Here is a 21,630-nt window from a genome sequence, read left to right on the forward strand (position 1 = left end):
TGTGGTATGAACCACCTTTGTATGTTTGTATTGTCTTTTTCTGTATATGTATTGTATTGTATTGGGTTAATTAAGGGAACACTGGATAATTCATCCTCTCGCGACAGTGGCAGAGGAATATTGTATATGTTGACTGTAAACTTTTATTATTGTAAATAAAATTGTAAATAAGATACCTGTAAATGATAACATACAAGATGCAGGCTCCCAAAATGCGAACGACCAGAACGACTAAGGTCAAAAAAAAAAATAATAAATAAAAAAAACTGTACAATGTACAGATGTACTAAACTTGCCTATTTGCTTTCTCTATAGAAGAATAAGGGGCCAAGTTATATCATAGTTCAGTTCAGATTAATCAGTACCCTATTGATATTGGTGTATTGCCTGCAATTTAGTGCAAAGTTCTGCCTTTCTAAATTATTTTTATGGATATAAAAATATAATTCATATATCCTAGTTTTGTAAAGTACATATCTATGCATGCTATGTTTTAAAAAGAATGTAATAGGTTTAATAGTAGTTCATGTGTCCCCGAAATTTACTTTGTTCACAGACAGTTAGATTCAGATGGGAAACTGTACTTTATCTAATACTAGCCATTGAAGACAAATGCCCTAATTTGTTTAGTGCATTCTAATGCATTTCGTATTTGAATTTCATTATCTTACATCACTTTTCTGCCACTTAATCACAACAATAAAGATTAGATGAAATTGATATCGACCAGTCACAACAAACACCCATGCCCAGGCCAGGACTCGAACCTGGGAGCTTTGGAGGTGAGATCGAAAGTCAACTACTTAATGCACTTGGCTACAAAACATGATGACGATGATCTATTATAGGAGACACTTCTATCAGGATAGCAGTTTGGAGTATTATTGATTGATTTGTTTTTATTTTACTTTGCTTTTTGTGCCACTTTTGGCTAATTTGCAAAGATGGGGATGAGTGATGATATGGTGAAATTGATGAATGGACATTGACAAACATCCATGCCCAGGCCAAGATTCAAACGTGGTACCCCTTGCATCGTAGCAAGATGTGCTAACCACTCTGCCACGGGGCCGACTGGAGTATTATTGACCTGAATGCAGTCACCTGGGGAGTATAAATAAAAAATTAGCTGCATTGTGATACCTGAGATGAAAAGATAACAGAGCCATGTGAACAGAGGTATAAAATGGATGAGAGGACTTTTACATTCGTGGCAGCTAAGGAGATAGCATCTCTCAGAAAAACCCTAATCACAAGTCATGTAACATAATTGTAACATGTGCATTATTGAATTAACCTATTCTGAAAGTTTATAGTGCAACTCAACACTGTAAGGAAGCAAGAGTAAAGTGTGCAGTGACGTAGAGGGATATTTTAAAGATAAGTAAATTAAAGTTTTATACAACATTTGAAATGTAATCAGATCGATATGAATATGAATATTGTGACATTGAATATCTCATGCATATCCTATTTCTGTGACATTTTTCTTTATTATAGATGACACAATTGCAAACTCAACCAATGGTTATGAAAAGAAAGGTACATGTCATGTTGCTGGCTTAACCCTTTACCTGCCAATGTTCCCAATTGGGAACATCAACTAATTTTCAATTTATAACTATACTGAAAATTTTTTTTTCAAAGTTTTCTTGTTTCATCTATTAATTTAGGGTGTATATTTACTATTAACAACATTTAATTAATATTTTCATTATTATCGTCTGTATAGTATACTATGAAATTACACAAAAATGGTTAAAATTGCATTCATACTATTATATATTTTTTATTTACACCCTAATAAATTACTTTTTTCTTCTTTGTACAATATCGGGCAGAACATAATGCTAGTATTACATGAAATGCATTAGAATGGGTTTTTCATTGATTTCTATTAGTCTGGACCTAAGTATATTGTCATGTTCCCAAATGGGAACATTGGCGTTTGGCATGAACAATGGTTACAGACAACAAATAACTCACACAAAAAACTGAAAAGAAATTTTCCTCTCTCACAGTTTTGAGGCAAGATTGTTTTGTAACTTGGTCAAGAATGGAAATAATATCATGCTTATTGTTGGCTACAAGTACATTTGAAATAATTGTTTTTACATTGTTTGTATAACAAATATCCCGGCATGTTTTCTGCCACGCTCTGTTAGCTGCTTCTGTTGATTCATGCCGTCTCGTTGTTATAAAATTCAGTCTTTCAACAACATTTGTATGAACAACATGGCATCGAATCGTTTCCTAACATTGGAAGCAGCTTTTCAGTATTTGAATGAAATTTTAGATGACGATACTGAAGACATTGGAGATGTAGTGGATATTTGTCAGTTGCCTCCAGAAGAAACTGCAGATCTTACCGATGAGGAAAAAATTGATGACAACGTTTTGGAAGAAGTGGTTCCTTCAGATGTGTGTGGTGAATTGGTTGTCACAACTAACGTGGAACAATCTACCCCGGAGTATCTTCAGCCAACCACATCAAGAAAGGCTAAAGGGGCATCAAGTAAACAGGTAGGACATCCTTCGTGGAAGAAGTCTACGGTTATAGAAAACAATTCGGTCCATTGCGATGATTCATTTCAGTGCTTATCCGACAAACACCCAGAATTACTGTCACTGGAACCTATTGAGTTGTTTCATAAAATTTTACCAGAGACATACCTCGAGCATCTCTCTTCAATGACGTGCCTATATGCAGCTCAAAAGGGCAAAATTGTGTCATTCACCAAACGTGACATAGCTCAGTTCTTTGGTTTGCTTCTAATCAGTGGTTATCACAATGTTCCAAGGGAAGATATGTACTGGTCAACAGCAGAAGACGTGACTGTACCAATTGTCCCAACTACGATGCCCAGGCAGAAGTTTCGGGATATAAAGAAATATTTCCACGTTATGGACAATACTCAATTGAAACAAGGTGATAAACTTGGAAAACTTTCACCATTATATGATGAGCTAAACAACAATCTTCAGCAATATGGAATTTTTCATAAACAACTCAGCATCGACGAATCAATGGTTCCCTATTATGGGCATCATTCTTGCAAGATGTTCATAAAGGGAAAACCGATTCGTTTCGGTTTCAAAATCTGGACTCTTAGTTCAAGTGATGGATATCCTTATGTTATGAAAATCTATCAAGGAAAGGAAGAAGATGAATCTAACTCACCACTTGGGACTAGAGTGGTGACAGCCTTATTGAATGTTGTCACTAATCCTCTGCAAGTTGAAGTTTTCTTTGATAATTTCTTTACCTCATACACATTGCTGAAAGAGCTGAAAATAAAGGGGTTCAAAGTAATAGGTACAGTACGAGAAGGAAGGACCGGTAGATGTCCCTTGGTTCCAACAAATGAAATGAAGAGAAAGAAAAGAGGAGAGTTTGACTTTCGATGTAATGGTGATATTTACATGTGTAGATGGAATGATAATTCCGTAGTCACCTTGGCATCCAACTACCAGACACACTTGCCATTAGGAACAGCAAAGTGGTACTCTCGCCAATCAAAGAAGAGGATTGATGTCCCTGAACCTCACTTAGTACGAAAGTACAATAAAGGAATGGGGGGCGTCGATGTCTTCGACCGTATGCTGTCCAGCTACAGACCTCAGCTGGCGAGGGAAAAAATGGTGGTGGAATTTATTTTCCAATGCTTTGAATGTGGCAGTTGTTTCAGCCTGGAAAATTCACCAAGAACTTCATGGGAAGAGTTCAAAGAATCACTTGGATTTTCGGATTTTTGAAGAGAAGTAGCTACCTTCCTTATTCGCAAAAATCCACGAACATCTTCGAGGCCAGGACCACGATTTGAAATCCCAGGGTCTATGAGGAAAACTGATGGTCATTTTCTGATTGAAGCAGGACAAGGTAGGTGTGCATTTTGCCAAAAAAAAATGCTCGCCTACAATGTCGCGAGTGTGCAAGAAATATGCATTTACACTGCTTCCCAGCTTTCCATGGCTTATCACCAGTTTAGGACATTCTGTGTGTGTGTGTATTTTTTTTCATTTTCAAATGTGTAAACTACATAAATTTAAAATTTGGTATTGCTACATTTTCAATAAAATAAACCCTTTTCTGCTTGAGTAAAATTGCACAAGGATGTTTTCTCATTTTTATACAATTATGTTATCCTATTATGTATTTGTATTAGTATTTTGTATTTTGGAGGTTGTATTGTTGTCTGACTCTCTGTAAGCTTATATGTAATATTTCTGTACATTTACTATGCTAATATATAAACGGAAAACTTGCTGGTCCAGTTGAATTATAATTAGAAAACTCTGTAATACTGTAATAATACTTCACATGAAACGCCAATGTTCCCAATTGGGAACACTCCAGTTTACATATAGAGAAAATAAAAAATAACAATTTTTTTGAATAATTCTCTTTAATGTACACCAAAGAGACACAAATTACTGATAAACTCATTAATTTCAAATCCAAAGACAATTCGGCGTGTAAAAGGTTAAGGCCATTATGTACAGAGGATCTATTATCCTGGGGGTTCCAAATTGCTAGAGGAATGGCCTATCTAGCATCAAGAAAGGTGAGTTTATTTATAATACTAATAATCTGGATCATTGTTCAGAACAGTGGTGAGCTACCTACATCTCTCCATTGTCTCAGATTTACACAATAATGATAATAATAATATTTTTTTAAGTGATCACTATGTCAAAATAGGTGATACAAATTTACAAAATTGAATACATAATTATAAAATAATACAATGGATCCTACAATATTATACATCATCATAAGTTCATTGTAGCTTTCCACAAGTTCAGGTACGTGAGTCATTCAATATATAAGTTTCCGTATGCTGTAAAAAAAAATATTTTTAAGATACATTAGAAAACTATACATACATGTGTAGGAGGATCCTTCCTCACTTCTCCACATAATCCCCTTAGAAATTCAGGCATTTGTCCCACTGTTGCACCAATTTGTCCATACCCTTTGTAAGAAAATCAGGGCTCTGGGTATTGAGCACTATTCTCACATTGTAATATAATTAAGCCTTGTTTCCATATTGAAACCAATCAGTTGCTGACCAAGGCAGTTTATTAAGGTAAAAACACTTAACACGTAACGTTTCGACCCTGTATCAGGGTCTTCCTCAGACGAAGAACTAAACTAAAATGATGAAATAAACTACACACAGAAAGATTACATACACATAGCAGGGTCACAAGCCACACAACAACAAATCAAGTTGACAGTCCTTATCTAGGAAGATTTCTACAAAGAAATTAAACATATCACCTCCTGACAGTTGTTGACTAATGGGTCTACTACACTGACAGGTGATTGGCAGGTCAAGATCAGCAAGAGTCTAAGAACCACCTGCTCACCACTCCCCCACCCCTCCTGCCTTTCTGGTTATGGGTGAATACCTCCTCCTCTGGTCTTCTTCTTCTTTTTTTTCCCCCCTTCTTTCTTCCTTCTTCATACTTCTTTTTTCTTCATTCCTTTTCTTCATCCTTTCAACTTTCTCTAACACACTCTTCCATTCCTTGTTTATCTTGAGCCCTCCATTCCAATTCATGATGTCTTCTCCTTTCTTTTCTATTTCTTTGGCCTCCTTCCATTTTCTCACTAGTTCTCTCTTCTCTTTTCCTATTTGCCTAGCCGAATCCCATTCAACTTCATGTCCTGTTTCTCTAGTGTGTTTGAATATGGCATTCCTGTCTCTCTTCAATCTCACATCATCCATGTGTTGCTTTAACCTGTCTTTAAGTCTCTTCTTCGTTTCCCCTATATATACACTTTCGCATCCTCTGTGCTGGCGGAATTAGTTATGAATGAATGGGAGAAGGAAGTGATAGTGAAAGGAGGAGATAAGTTAAGTCTATTTTGTAGATATGTGGATGATTGTTTTGGGATATGGAAAGGAACAAAAAGGCAGCTGAGTAAGCTTGTTAAAGATGTAGAAGATGAGAAAGCAGGGATATTCCTTGAGCTCGAAACGGAACAGGAAGGAACATTAAATTTCTTGGATATTGAGATGAAAAAGAAGAGAGGAATGGGGATAGTGGCTACATGGTATCAAAAGAAGTGTTCGGCAGGAGTGTTCTGCCACAAAAGAAGTGATGTGGGTGATGGAACTAAACGTAATTTTATAAGGAATATGGAAGACTGAATAAAGAAGATATGCACAGAGAAAGGGGAAGAAGAAACCAAGATTAATAGCCTGTGGGAACAACTAGAAGAGAATGGCTATGAAAAGAAAGACAGACACAACATCAACAGAAGAAGGAAAGAGATAAAAGAGAGAGGACTGGAAGAGAAGGAAGAAAAAGAAAAAGAGAGATGGTTTGGTATAAGAAGTATGGGCGATGCCACAGAGAAGATATGCAAAGTGCTGAGGAAAGTGGGTATAAGAACTTACAGGAAGGGAGGACGCACTATTTTAAGTATAGCCAGCAAGAAGAATGAAGAAAAGAGAGAGGAGGAAGAGGAAGGGGTTATCTACGAGGTGAAGTGCAGAGGATGTGAAAGTGTATATATAGGGGAAACGAAGAAGAGACTTAAAGACAGGTTAAAGCAACACATGGATGATGTGAGATTGAAGAGAGACAGGATTGCCATATTCAAACACACTAGAGAAACAGGACATGAAGTTGAATGGGATTCGGCTAGGCAAATAGGAAAAGAGAAGAGAGAACTAGTGAGAAAATGGAAGGAGGCCAAAGAAATAGAAAAGAAAGGAGAAGACATCATGAATTGGAATGGAGGGCTCAAGATAAACAAGGAATGGAAGAGTGTGTTAGAGAAAGTTGAAAGGATGAAGAAAAGGAATGAAGAAAAAAGAAGTATGAAGAAGGAAGAAAGAAGGGGGGAAAAAAAAAGAAGAAGAAGACCAGAGAAGGAGGTATTCACCCATAACCAGAAAGGCAGGAGGGGTGGGGGAGTGGTGAGCAGGTGGTTCTTAGACTCTTGCTGATCTTGACCTGCCAATCACCTGTCAGTGTAGTAGACCCATTAGTCAACAACTGTCAGGAGGTGATATGTTTAATTCCTTTGTAGAAATCTTCCTAGATAAGGACTGTCAACTTGATTTGTTGTTGTGTGGCTTGTGACCCTGCTATGTGTATGTAATCTTTCTGTGTGTAGTTTATTTCATCATTTTAGTTTAGTTCTTCGTCTGAGGAAGACCCTGATACAGGGTCGAAACGTTACGTGTTAAGTGTTTTTACCTTAATAAACTGCCTTGGTCAGCAACTGATTGGTTTCTCACATTACGCTTCACTTCTTCATCTGTTTTGAAACGGTAACCTTGCTATTCAGACTTTAACACCGGAAAAAGATGGAAATCACTCAGTGCTAAATCGGGGCTATATGGAGAGTGGGGCAGCCGTTCCCACCCCAATTCTTCAATTTTGTGTTGTGTTTGCACTGCTGAGTGGGGGCGAGCGTCATCATCAAGAAGAATGACACCAGCTGACAGGAGACCTGGTCCCTTATGTCGAATTGCGTTTTTCAGTTTATCCAATGTTTGTCAATAACGGTCAGCATTAATTGTTCTTCCTCGTTCCAAAAAGTCCATAAACAGAACGCCTTTAGCATCCACGCTTCTGAACTCCTTATGACGCGAGCCCGCATTTTCCGAACAAGCATTTACTTTTCACCCTTGAGCGCATGCGCCTTCACGTCTGATAACGAATCGATTGTTGTTCCTTGTAGATGAAGGATGGCGCTTGTCAACCATGTGCTTCTTTTTAATGGCATTGCTTTATACAATATTTTATAGCACAGGGAAACTTATATATTGAACGTCCCTAGTATTAAACCTCGGCCTTTTTAAAAGATGTTAGAATTGAAATATTCCTCTAGGAATATCGGGGAATTAATTGATGTATTATTCAAAAAGTATTCACTATTCTTTTTGGAAAGATAAAATCTTCTGTACAAAATTGATTATTTTCATTTATCTTCCTTCTTCTAAGGTAGACATGTTGAACTATGTTAACCATTCAGAATAAGCTGTTCATAGTAATTATTTTTAAACTTCATGCATAGTAACCTGATAAAAGGTTTTTGAACTGATTCAACTTTCTGAAGGTAATAACTCTTGGCTGTCAGAAACCGTAATTCATTAGTATACTCATGAATAGGGCAAACAAATGTTCTATACAGGTATATTAAGGTACTTTCTTTTTGATAAATTTTCCATGAGAAAGATATATAACCAAGCATCTTCTTTGCTCTTTTGCAAATTTCTGAAATGTGCTCATCAAATATGAGAGAGGAGTCTATTACTATTCCTAAGTCTTTATGGCTATTGCACACTTGGATTTTATTTTGATAAATGTAATAGTTAGAAACTCTGTAATGAACTTTCTTAGTACTTATATTACTTAGTACTAGCATTTACTATGGTTATTGGTCTGTAATTATTAATATCATTGACTTTTCCATCTTTGTTTTTGGTTACGGTACAATAAGTCACTATAATAATAATAATAATAATAATAATAATTTTATTCATGATATAGTGAAAGTTTGTGCACTGATGATCAATGAAGCAAAAAGCATTACCCCCTCCCATTAACTCACCTTACGGTCATGTTTATGAATATGATGAGCATGTTACCAGTTCAGAATATAGCTGGAGTTAGTGTAAACTTCAATGCTGATGTATTTTTAACAGAGATACAGTGAACAATTGGATCGTTCTTTATATTGAACTGGAGAACTATTTATCTCATAATATTTCTTCTCACTTGGGTATATTAATCATATTTTAACTGGACATTACCCCCACACCACCCATATGCCTTCATGGCATGGTGCTTAGCACATGGGAGCACTTTACCTTTTTTACTTTTTATCTTCTTTTATATTAAGGAGATGAGCAGGATTTGTGAACATTGCATCCATCAGAGACTTAATTAATTAAAATAATATATATTATTTTTACTTTTCAGGTTCTTCATGGTGATCTTGCATCTAGAAATATTTTGTTAGCAGAAGGAAATATTGTCAAGATCGGTGATTTTGGTTTAGCCAAAAATATGTATAGGACATATGACTATAAGAAAAGAGGAAATGTGAGTTTTCCTATTGTTCCTTCCTCTATGTTTAAAATTTAAAAAAAAAAAACCCTCAAGTTGTTTCGTTGTCTGTTTCAAAGGTATTTCCATGATTTTTCTCAATAAAAGTTGAAAGCATAGCTATGAACTTTATGCAAGTATATAATCCGAGAAATTTGTGTGATGTTTATTGTTGCTTGAACCAGAATGGTAAAATATGTAAAGTGGAAAACTGTAAAATTCAGGAACATAAAATCCTGATTCCATTTGATACAGCGGAGTGGCGTGACTTTTTCAAAAGTGTTACCGGCCGTCAGTACAACAATCATTCTGCAAACATCATCTACACCCCATCCCCCCCCCCCAAAAAAAAAACATGCCTTCGATCTAGATTTTTGGTTCATTTCGTTCTTTTTTTGCAATCCACTCAGTGATTTAGTCACAAACACTCCTAGCAAGAACTGCCACTCTTGAGACAGTTACGAAGAAAATCCAATGAATAGTGGTCGAGCCTTGTCAATTCTTCATTTATTTCTTTGTACATGAGGTGGATAGGGGAAGAAGAAGATCCACACATTTGTCGGGTGAGTTTGACGTTTGTGCAGTAAGCAGTCTACAGAATTCTGCACCTCCAGCGACAGCCAAATTGTGGAAGGGAATTCCGGCTGTACGTACTACTGTTGCCAACTTAGTATTTTGGAGCAAGATTTGTCCAAATCATGAATCACACCAAGGAACTATCTTGTTGTCTATTATCTAACCGGGCTCAGTTGTAGTTCAATCTAGCCTTGGCTTTGCAGTCTAGCTCTAGTTGCTTCAGGGAAATATAGAATCCCCATTTTAGACAGGATTTAGCTCTTTTCTGCCAATCCTATGTGACAACACTTGCCTGTGCTGGCGGGTCTGAGATCCACAACTGGGCCCCTGAACAGGCATTTGAATAACCCCATAGCACACTGTCCCAAAGTCATCCCCCCCCCCCCCGCTCTTCCCTTGAATTGGCGCCCCTTCTTCTTGTTACCTCTTCAGGGTAGCGGAACTGGCTTTCCTCTTCGCTTCTGTCGGCTGCAGAAAAAATGTCCTCTGCAATATCTACTCGATGGCAATGCTATTGGTTAACGTATTTAACAATGTTGCTATTTCATTGAAACAGCTTTTAAAATCTTCACATTTTGCTGTTACCTGCAGTAACACCTCTGACTTTATATTATGGCTAAGCCGATACCACTTTGAACTGCTACCGACACCGATTTTCAAGCACAACTTGTGCAAAATAAAAATAAAGTTTGAATTTTACATATTTTTTAGGATAATTAGACTCTGTGAAAATGTAATATAGTGACCCCATGAATACAATAATGCCGGAAAGTATGGGCTGGTGTCAGTTGGAATTTATTTACTGATACCACTGGTATTGGAAAATATTGGTTGGAATTTATTTACTGATACCAGCCAATACTTTCCACTGGTATCGGCCAATATCGACACCTCGGCATCGTTATCGGCTCAGCCCAATTTTATAATATATATTTTAGAAGTTTTAGCTTCATTACATTCAATGAGCATTACAATATTCAATATCGTATCTACTTCTTCACTATTGTAGTTGTTTTAGCATGCATTTGGTCTGTATTTATCATTATGGTCTGTTTTTGTGTATCTTCTGTGTATTTTAGCATTGCTTTTGTAAATCTTTAGGTTAATTTTCTGCAATGAGAATGAATGGTGACTAGGTGGAATTACTAAGTCATGGTCAAAGCCAAGACTCAACCCAGAACCTTCAGAGGTGAATATTTTTCCTTGATACACAAGCGTAATTATAGTTTCACTCATATGACATTCCAATTATATTTGATTTTGTGTGGTTGTGTGTTAATATTTTCATAATAATATTTCGTTTTATAAAGGGACCTTTACCCATTAAATGGATGGCAATTGAATCACTGCAAGATAGAATCTTTTCCACCCAGTCAGATGTTTGGTCCTTTGGAATAGTGTTATGGGAAATGTTTTCACTTGGGCAAAGTCCATATCCAGGTAACTATTATGCTCAAATTTTTAAAGTTTTAAATCCATCCAATGGATATTTTGTGGATATTCTGTGGATCATTTCTGGATACGTTTTGAACATCAGTACTATGTAGTTCATGTGAATTGACTGTGATTTGAACATTTTTATTTGATTATGAATAACAAAAGGATATATTCTGAACATTTATAACACATCATTTGGACATTACCAGAAATTTTTTTTGCACATAACAGAAACTTTCCTGGACTAGATTTAATCACATCTAGCATCACATACACACATATGATTACAACATGTACTGTTCTCTCTCTCTCTCTCTCTCTCTCTCTTTCTCTCGCTCGCTCTTTAACTCTTTCCTATCTCTCCCCTTCTGTCACACATGCGTACACACACATATATTTGCAAAAAAAAAAGTTTTATTTTCACATTCCTATCCATGGAAAAAAGGGTTCTTTGTTCTTTGAGTTCTTGTCTTAAGTTCACACTATGCACAAATAGGCTGCATGGAAAGAATGACTGATTTTGAGCTTATTCTTTATGTTCTTTACTACCATGTGCAACCACTATAATGTGCTCAGTGTAAACTAGCATGACAAGTGAGATAAATACACAAAGACTCGAAGCAAAGGAACTTTCACATGGGCTTTCATTCATGTGTGACTTGCTCGATCAGACAATGAGCCTGTTCATGATGCATTCTGGTGATTACATTACTGTTTGGCACACAAGAGACAAATCGATGCAGGTAAAACAGAAAGAAAAAAAAATCAGGTGAAACCTGAGCTGGCTTGGTGGCTCAGTTTGTATAGCAATGGCACAGTATGCAAGAGACCATGGTTCAAATTCTGGTTTATCCTGCAGTTTTTGCTGAAATTTTTATATATTACAGTGATATTTTGTGAGTTAGTATTTAAGACTCTACCACAGAGTTTGAATCCTAATGTATAGCTGAATGACTACAAATATTTCTTTCCAAGGATATCAATACATTAATGTCAATATTTGGATAACATGTGAAGATATACTGGATATCCTATTGATATCAAGGATTGGATTTTCCATGGGTATCTATGATTGGATATCTGTACTACAGGGTGGAGCATATTGTATCTACCAATTTAAGTTGGCAATCCTGTCGGAATGCAGGTGTGCATGCACAGAAGTTTCCCATGCTTAGGCAGTTGCAAGTCTCACAATTAGTCTGCCATGGAACGTTGGACGGTCAGACACGAATCATAGCAGTAGAGGCATTCATCCGAATGGGTCCCATTCAGGAGATGCACTGGGAAGCATCAGGGTGCCAGAGAAGCTGCCTCCTTCGACCTGAAGACGTCTGTTTCTAATGCTGCCATTGGCTCTCTATTGTGTAACCCATCGTATCATGTCGTGATGCTCTGGCACTGGTTGATGGCAACTCTTATTGGGCCTTTGTCGCAGTGTTTCCTGCATCTTCTGAATGGGAGCCGTTCAGATGAACGCCTCTACTGCCACAATTCGTGTCTGAACCAGCCAACGTTTCATGGCAGACTAATTGTGAGACTTGCAGCTGCCTAAGCATGGGAAACTTCTACACATGCGCATGGCATTCCGACAGGGTTGCCAACTCATATTGGTAGATACAATATGCGCCACCTTTTACAATAACAATAACATACCAACTTATAGAGTACCCGAATCAGAAAAAAAGAACACTGATCATAAATATTTATTTTTCCAACAGGGATTGTAGTAGATGAAAAATTTGATGAAAGATTGTTGAGTGGTTACAGAATGGATAAACCTACTTATGCCACACATGAAGTGTAAGTACAATTATTTTGGTTTGAGCTTAATGAGTTGCACTTAACATAATAGCCCCCTTGTTTTGTGTAAAATTTGCAATTTATGTGTAGAACTTTGAGTTATACCTCATAGATATGATAAAATGTGATTCACCTTTTCCCAGCTCAATAGCCGAGCACATTGACTGGTTAACTATTGATCTTGCCATCAAAGTTTCCATTTTTTAATAATAAGTTGGGCATGGATGAACATCCCTTCATCAATTTCATCCAATCATCACTTGTCTTCATGATGATGATTAGCTAGAAGTAGCAGAAATGTGATGCTAAATAACAAAAATAGATCTGGTTTCAGCAATGGGACAGGCAGTTTTCTCTTGAACAAAACGAAATATCAGCATCTAAAAAAGAAACTTTGTTCTTTTTCTCTAACTGACCCAATACAAACAATTGATTGAATTAGTAAACTAACTTAGCCTTAGCTCTACTATCAGACTTACTCGAAGCTATTAGCTCAATAAGGGGTCTAGAAATATCATACAAAGAGATGTTTTCATTTGTAGCAGCAATGAAAAGCAATGTACTTGCTTCTCCTTGTACACATGCTTAAGTAAGTTGTTACTTTACTTTCAGGTATGAAGTTATGACAGAATGCTGGAATGTTGAACCAGTAGAAAGACCTTCATTCGAGACATTGTCAGAGAGGTTAGGAAATATGCTGAATGAAAATACAAAACAGGTACGCTACGTCTAATTATCTCTTCTTTTTTTAAAAATATATTTCAGGTCAAAGTGTACAAAGGCCAATCAATAATAATCTTCACTTTTGCTGTAACTTTTAATAGGTTCGTTGTACTGCTTTTTGTGTGCATGCATGTCAATGGAGTGTGCATTTTTTGTTGCTTTAGTGCATATTTGACCTTTGTCATTTATTTTCTTGTTGTTGCAGAGTAACAGTCGTGCCACTCATCGTTTAGAACCACATCTAGTGGTTTGTCTTTTGTGGCCTGAAAGTGTACCTGGGGCCAAAACCTACCTAAGACTTGCATCACAATGTGAGGACTGATATGCAGACCACTAGTCAGTTTGCAGAATCATGGAAACTCTTTCAACGTTCTTGTCAGTAGTGGATGTGAATAGACATTCTATTCCTCCTGTCCAATTGTTTTTGAGCTTCTCAAGCCATTGGAACAAGTGTGGCAGTAGCATCATACTTTCCTCATATTGTGATGCAAATCTTCGGTAGATTTTGACTCCTGGTACACCTTCATACCACAACATATGAATCACTACTCATTGTTACTTTCACAGTGGAGTGCCTAGAGAATTAGTAAAGGCTTCTTTTCTAGTTTATAAGTTCTATATTTTATCATAATTTATGTGTTTGATCTTTCTTTTAGGAATTTCTGGTGTTATATGATGGGTGTGTATATCAACCCCAGACGTACCATTGACCTTAATTGAGACATTGCAATCCAATTACACTTTGACAGACAGTAATACCTGTAATATATGCCTATGATGCTATTAATCATTCTAACTGATCTTAAGAAAAAACCCTTTAAACCTAGAAAGCTAATGTCTCGTCTGGCAGACTATGCATGTAGGGCCCTTTTCTTGTTTCATCCACTTTCACTAAAATCTTCCGCTCACCATCTTGTCCACCTTCATTTGGATTGGAGGGACTGACAGGGAAGCATCAATGTCCTTTTACAAGCTTTCCTTCAGTGTGTTTAACAGATTTTAATTCTGTGCATCAGGCAGACGAAACGTTAGTGTCTACGTATACCAAAATTTCCACAAGAACTTTATAAGATTTTGCTATCATCCTGAATGTGAAAATGCAAAAAAACCTAATGCAGATGCTAAACAACAACAAGGAAGGAAAAGTTGTGCATTCTGTCCCTGCAGAAAGCGAAAGATGGCCAGATTCTTCTGTGTCCATTGCTACAAAGCCATTTGTGGTGAACACTAGTCAAAGTGTTGTTCTGAGTGCAAACAAGACTTATAAAAATGCAATTTTGCATTCCTGCCATGCTCTTCATGTATTTTGGAAGCAAATACTAACTTTTGTAGTAAATTAAATAGTTTTTGCAAAATTTAGGCTGCATTTTAATTCTGAACAAATCAGTAGTCCAGCAGATGAATGGTTAGCTTTTTTTTTTTGGTCTTTGCATTTTGGATACATTATGATGCCAATTTTATTGACAACAAGTCATGACTCGCCTGACACTGATAATGATATTAAAGCAGAGTTGTATTTCATGATGTGTGGATTACTCTTGACTCCTTGAAACACAATTGTTTAAAATATGATTTATTACAAATTAAAAATACCTTGGTGATTTTTTCCATCAATCACAAGAAAACCGATGTCATTGGTTTGATTTTGATTTGTTGTTTTAAGTCCATTTTATGCACAGTAAGGCTAATCAAGACTGGACGTACAGTTTAAAGTGGGTTCTGAAACACTTGTGCCCCCACCGAGTATCGAACCCGGGACTCCTTGATTACAAAGCGACGATGCTACCACTGCGACATCGGGAAGGCCCCGGTGTCATTGGGTCTCTTTTATGACATGTATACAGGGTGAACAGAAACTATAGGGACAAACTTCAGGTGGTGATTCCTGACAGGAAAAGGAATAGCAATGTTCATATCAACATATGTCCGGAAACGCATATTTGCCAAGGTAGATGGCACTGAAGAACGACATCATCCTCTCATAACAACACTCACACTGTGCTTTTTTGTGTTGTAGATTGCGTGATTAGAGCTACATTGAAGCACCATGGTCCGTTATTCATACCAGGAACAAGCTGAGATGGTTTTCGTATACGGTCAAGTAGATGGAAATGGTCGAGAGGCCGCACGGATTTATCGAGCCACGTACCCAGACAGACAGCACCACTGGGGCCTTTCATACAGGCGAACATGGAGGGTGGCCGCGGTATGTGGGTACACCAGATCTGGAGGAACATGTGCTACACGATATTGAGAACAACCTCAGTACAATCTCCAGGCAAGTGGCCCGCCAGCATGGTGTAAGCCAAGCGAGGATGTTGTGTATCCTGGATGGAAACCGCAACTATCCCTATCACCTGCAATGTGTGCAGGGATTATCACCAGCGGAATTTCCTCCAAGGGAACGGTTTTGTCGCTGGTTTTTGGAATAGGCCACCATGATATTGGGTTTTCTGTTGTCAGTTCTCTTCACCGATGAAGTGACCTTTGGTAGAGATGGCATCATCAACCTACACAATCGTCATCTGTTGGCTACAGCCAATCCTCGAGGAATAGTTGAATCGTCTCATCAGCAATGGTTCAGCATCAATGTTTGTGCAGGGATGACCCATGTGACATGGATGAAAGTCATGCCATGTAATGTGTACAGGTACTAATTGCTTTATTGCAGGCTCACCGTCCATTTCCGGACATATGTTGATATGAACTTTTTGTTCCTTTACCTGTCAGGAATCACCTCTTGAAGTTTGTCCCTTTAGTTTCTGTTCACCCTGTATAATTACTTACAACATGGAAATAGCACTGGTGATCACATGTTAATAATACCAACTCACATATACACAACAAATTCAATAATACGAGACTACACATGCAGTCCAATTTTCTTCATGCACTAGCTACACAAACAGGGCCTTAGCCAGAATTTTATTTTGGTGTGGGGAGGGACTTATCCCTTGTCAGCAGCTGCCATCTAAAGGCGAAAAGTGGGGGAGGGGTTTGAAATTATGAAGATGAATTTCTCAGAATATTACAACTTATTATACAAGATGTTTAGGCCTGCTAAGAAAGTAAAATTAATTACCACTATACACTATTTAAATTAGATATTTTTAGGAATTTGGGGTGGGGCTTCAGACTGCAGAGACTACCACCCCCTGGCTGCATGCCTGTGTACAGATAAACTACAATGTAAGGGGCAATAATATAGTCAGCATATTGTGTAATTTCCACGTTTTAATAATTTATCTTTCTCCATTAACATACCATTTGAGACAACATAAGTTTAATGCCACATAATCATGCCAGTGTACATCTTAATTATTTCAATTTTTAATGCATTTAATCAATTTTGTCATTATAATGAGGATCCTCGAAAACCTATTCAAATGCAATTAGTTCTGGCCAGCAACTTTACAAAAAAAATATTTCAAATCAGTGGCATAAGACTGCCAAATGCACCAAACAACGAAGTGAATTGACTTTTCTGTGACAAATATACAGGGTTAAACTATAAACGTTCTGTTGAACTTCCAGACACCATTTTCTACAACCTTATCAATGGGTTTAAGACCAAACTGTTGACATTTTGCAAGTAACTCTTAGATTCACTGCATATTTTCCTAGCAGCTTTATCAGTGTATTCCCCACTCACACAGCTGGCTTTGCATCTTTGGATGAAATGTCTCCAATAATGAATATTGAGACTGTGAGGTACCATTCTCCAGCCAAAAGATGAGTGCATTTCATTCATATGCAGGTCTCTCTCTCTCTCTCTCTCTCCCTCTCTCTCTCTCTCTCTCTAATACAGGAACCACAAGATCTAACCATGACATCCCACCAGACTCCTAGGTCATCTTAGTGGAAACAAAATTTGAAAGCCACCACACTTATCTCAGGTTTATTACACAGGCGTACTCCAAACTACACCAAGAACTGTGAAAAATTCTTAATTTCACCTGTTTCAATATGCCATCTTGAATGTCATTTAAATGCACAATCACTTTTACAAACTGCACATTCAGTGGCGACGATTGGGTTCCAAAACTGAGGGGGGGAGGCAAAGACAGTATATTTCCCTTTGTAGATAAGATTTAGCATAGTGGGGGGCAAAATTGGTGAAAAGTGAGGGGGCAACTGCACCCCTCGCTCCCCCCAATCGCCGCAACTGGAAGCCCTACACTATTCGCAACCTCTCATCTTGCTCTCAAAAACCAATGAAAAATAAATGCTTTTTGCTCACTTTCCACCATTCACAGCACTTAAATTTTCTGAGCAAAAGTTTCTTTGTGCTTTTTTTTTTACAACAATTCACACAGGAGCAATTGTTACAATGCAGGACTTTCTTTACAACACAGGTTTTGCTGCCAGTATGTGCAATATTGCAACTATATCATGCAAATCTATCAGGATTGTTTTTATTTGCACATACGAGAATGAGAATATTAGAATACATGGTTTTTCCTGATGGTATAGAGCCAAATAATACAAGAATCACATTAACATTATCTTGATACCATATTTAATCGTCAAATCCACTTTCATCACCCATTTGTTGTGTTTAATTAATAGAAAACTATTTTTGCATAATTTCCATGATATTTACACTCTCTATCTCTACTTTTTTTATTATTTGCAGCATTATATCGAGCTGAACGACCCATATGTAGAAATTAATAGGCTGAAATTTGGAAGCAGCCAAGACTATGTGAAGATGGTACGTGATCCCAGCTTCGTGAATGCAACCAGACGATTAACTCCTGAAGGAAGCTGTGGAGATATCGCTCAGGAATGCTCAGTTTATGTGTACATGAGTAACCTTGGAGAAACTGATAGCGAAGAAAATATTCCAGCACAGCAGAGAACTGAAGATTCAAGTTGCCCATGCTTGGAAAGTGCTGATGGGAAAAATGATGCAGTGACTTCAAAGTTCTTTGACCCCTTAAAATCTGATTCTGTTAATAAGCCACAATTAAGCGTGGTTTCCAGTACAGAACTCAAGCCTCTGCTTGGTATTGAAGGATATAGAAATACCAACCAAACATAGGAACCATCAGTATCGGTCTATATATGTTAAGCTTCAGTTCCCTTCACAAGGGGCCAGTAAGCTGTGAAAGCACCTTTTAGCATTGACTTAAATCCAAGTCTTCACAGTTGTCCATTGTGCGGACCCATCAACCAATGTGAGGAGATTCATGGAGAGCAAGCCAGTATAAAGTGAATGTTCATTGGTTGACGTAATACAATAAATAGAAACTTAATTCATCACTAAACTGAGTACTTGTGCTATATAAAGCCAAATAATATTAAAATTAAAATTATACATTCATTTTCTAAGCCTGATTTTTAACTGACCTGATCAAACCATCCATTTGATGGTGCTAGTATTCATATTAACCTTTTGACGTGTAAGTTATGTATACTGCAAAATGAGTTACAAATGTATCACACAGTGGTCCAGTGTAATAGGAGCCTTATACCTGCACAATACTTACAACGTTGTACACTATAATTTAACTGAAGATGCTCTGTACCTGTTTAATGTAGTTAAGTCTTAATGTGTCACTTTACTAGTAGAAGGAAGACTGAAAATTGACATATACAAATTATTAGAGTTATATATTAAAGTTTCTGATGTTGGTAATGCATGTTACACCTTGATCTAATGTGATTATAATTAGCACAAATAACTTTCTTGTACATAAATATTATTTTTCAATATTTTGGTTGCATCAAATAATTATCAGATGGTGACTTCATTAAATATGAGATACACACACAGAAAGAAGATAATTTTCATCATTACTGCAGTAATCTATATTTTGCCAAATATTTTTTCAATTTTGTCCATTTTATAATATGCTGTATTGTTATACTGCTCTTTCAAATACAGAAACAGCTCCAGTAAATTTTGCTTGCTAAAAATTTGAAACAAATATACATGTCCTTCATATTCTTGTATTTGTTCATTGAGTGAATCACAGTAGTGAGGATGAGTGATGAAACTGATGAAGAAACAAACACAATGGAATTTGTAACTCTTGCATAGGCTGGAACTCAGGATCAGAACTTTGGTGATGGGGTTATGAATTGGACACCCATGACCATCTCCCTCCATTGATGTCTAAGTGTAGGTGTGCTCTGTGCGACCAGGATAGCACAATCAATGAAAATAATTATGTTATATGGATTAATATTCAGTTGACTGCGACAATCATTGTATTGCAACTGTCAAGAAGAACCTATGATGTGCAGGCCTCAACCAGGAAATGCTTAGGCTTAAGTGACAGAGCCAATCTGAAGAACATGTTTTGATTCATTTTTCACTCTCTCACTGTGTTTTGTAGTGTTGTTGTTGATTTGGTGTTTCAAGTCCACTTTATGCACAGTAAGGCTAATCGGGACTGGACCTTCAGTTTAAAGTGGGCTCCGAACCACTGTGTGCCTTCACCAGGTATCGAACTTGGAACCCCTTGACTACAAGGCAACAACGCAACTCCTGTGCCATTGGAGAGGTCCCAAGTTTAGTAAATCACACTATTAATTTCTTGAGCCACGGTCCATATACATATAATCTGTTTTCCATAATCTTGTAACTTAAAGTTGCTGTCCCGCCATTTGAGGGCGCTAGTGGCTACAGCATCTTCTTTTCCACAGACTATGGTAAACATTCCTATGTAGAGATTGTTCTTGTTCCAGTGTCTAATTTCTTCATATTGCAACACTATTGTTCTGTCCTTAACATGGCTTGACATTCAAGCGATAAATTCACTTTACCGCTAACACATCATTGCACACAAAACGTGAAGCTTAACCATGGTTATGGACCCGGGCTGCAGTGTGAGGTGGTTGTTTTGCGAGACATTCATGTGTCACTTCTCTCAATTATGCTTCCTAGATATTAGAAGCTCTCCACTACCCTCAGCACTTCCGTGTCCGTCTTTATTCGTGGTTCATATCTGGCTCTGTTTCTTGCTGTTATTAGCACCTCGCTCTTTTTCTGCACTGAATTTCATTCCTGCTCCTCACTGTTCACTTACAGATGCTTATTTGAAAGTGTGTGCGAAAGCTATCGTACTTTGTGGACTAATCGGTAGGTGACAAACACTCAGGTGTAACAAACGATGTACCTGCAGCTATGTTTTCAATTAACATTCGACGACATAGTTCGTTTGTGGATTCCAACGATTCGCAGTCATACAACTGAAGCATTTCTATTCTTCCAATGGCTTCAATATCTGAATGTTGGCAGGAATGAAAACAAAATGGATTTGCAGCTGAGCGGAGTTCAGTTACCTTCATCAGTTTGTCTAATGCTGAGGATTTCCCAATTGAGTTCATTGCGGATGTGGATTTGAGTTTATGTTTTATATCCACTTATTCACAGATACGCTCATCAGGACTGGACATGCATGTTAAGGTGGATCCTAATCAATACGTGCCTCCACTAGATATCGAACCCTGAGCCCATTGAATACAAGGCGATGAACGTTATCACTATGCCATCGGGGAGGCCAGAAAAGTTCTCGGTATGGTATTACAGTCCGTGAAAACATACAGAAACAGGAGCAGGTTGTGGATGTTACGAGCCAACAATGATTTAATTTCGAGGATATCACACACAGTATTGGGAGATGGGCCCCGTCTTAGTCTTATATCATTGTGATAATACAACTTGAAACCATTGTCCTTGGCATGGTACAGAAGCAAGTCGGCCCCTTCCCTCTGTTACTGTTGTACAAATACTTGCATTTTGTGATGATGATACTGCAGGACGAACGATGCCCACATGAGCATCCTGCATTGTACACAACACACTGGCGTTTTTTCAATGTCTCACCTATGAGGGGAAATAATTGCTTGGTGGTTGTTTTTATTAGCGATGGAGTGCAGAATCTTCAAGCCTTTGTAGCTATCAAAAATAATGATAGGCCTTCCATCTGTTTTCAGAGTGAAATCTATACAGGGGATTGCAATATTCTTGTGTGTTTCGCCATGTGAACGGTATATTGGAGAGATCTA

The 21,630-nt window shown here is 37.4% G+C and overlaps 2 protein-coding genes across 2 annotated transcripts in view; both read left to right on the forward strand.

Moving 5' to 3' along the window:
* LOC145983111 (mast/stem cell growth factor receptor Kit-like) overlaps window positions 1–1,607 on the forward strand; it is a 34,927-nt gene extending 33,320 nt beyond the window's left edge. The window contains exon 6 of the mRNA XM_083116389.1: window positions 1,501–1,607. Within this exon, the coding sequence (XP_082972515.1) occupies window positions 1,501–1,607 (107 nt within the window). The remainder of the gene's footprint in view (window positions 1–1,500) is intronic.
* A 2,883-nt stretch (window positions 1,608–4,490) lies between these two features.
* LOC145983110 (fibroblast growth factor receptor 2-like) lies at window positions 4,491–19,501 on the forward strand. Its single transcript, XM_083116388.1, has 6 exons — window positions 4,491–4,565; window positions 8,950–9,072; window positions 10,962–11,091; window positions 12,807–12,888; window positions 13,501–13,606; window positions 18,248–19,501. Exons 1-6 carry the CDS (start codon window positions 4,542–4,544, stop codon window positions 18,653–18,655), a joined length of 873 nt encoding a protein of 290 aa, XP_082972514.1. The 5' UTR covers window positions 4,491–4,541; the 3' UTR covers window positions 18,656–19,501.
* The last annotated feature ends 2,129 nt before the right edge of the window (window positions 19,502–21,630 follow it).

The sequence above is a fragment of the Lepisma saccharinum genome, unplaced genomic scaffold, assembly GCF_977018435.1.
Source record: "Lepisma saccharinum unplaced genomic scaffold, izLepSacc3.1 HAP1_SCAFFOLD_655, whole genome shotgun sequence".
Classification (NCBI taxonomy): domain Eukaryota; kingdom Metazoa; phylum Arthropoda; class Insecta; order Zygentoma; family Lepismatidae; genus Lepisma; species Lepisma saccharinum.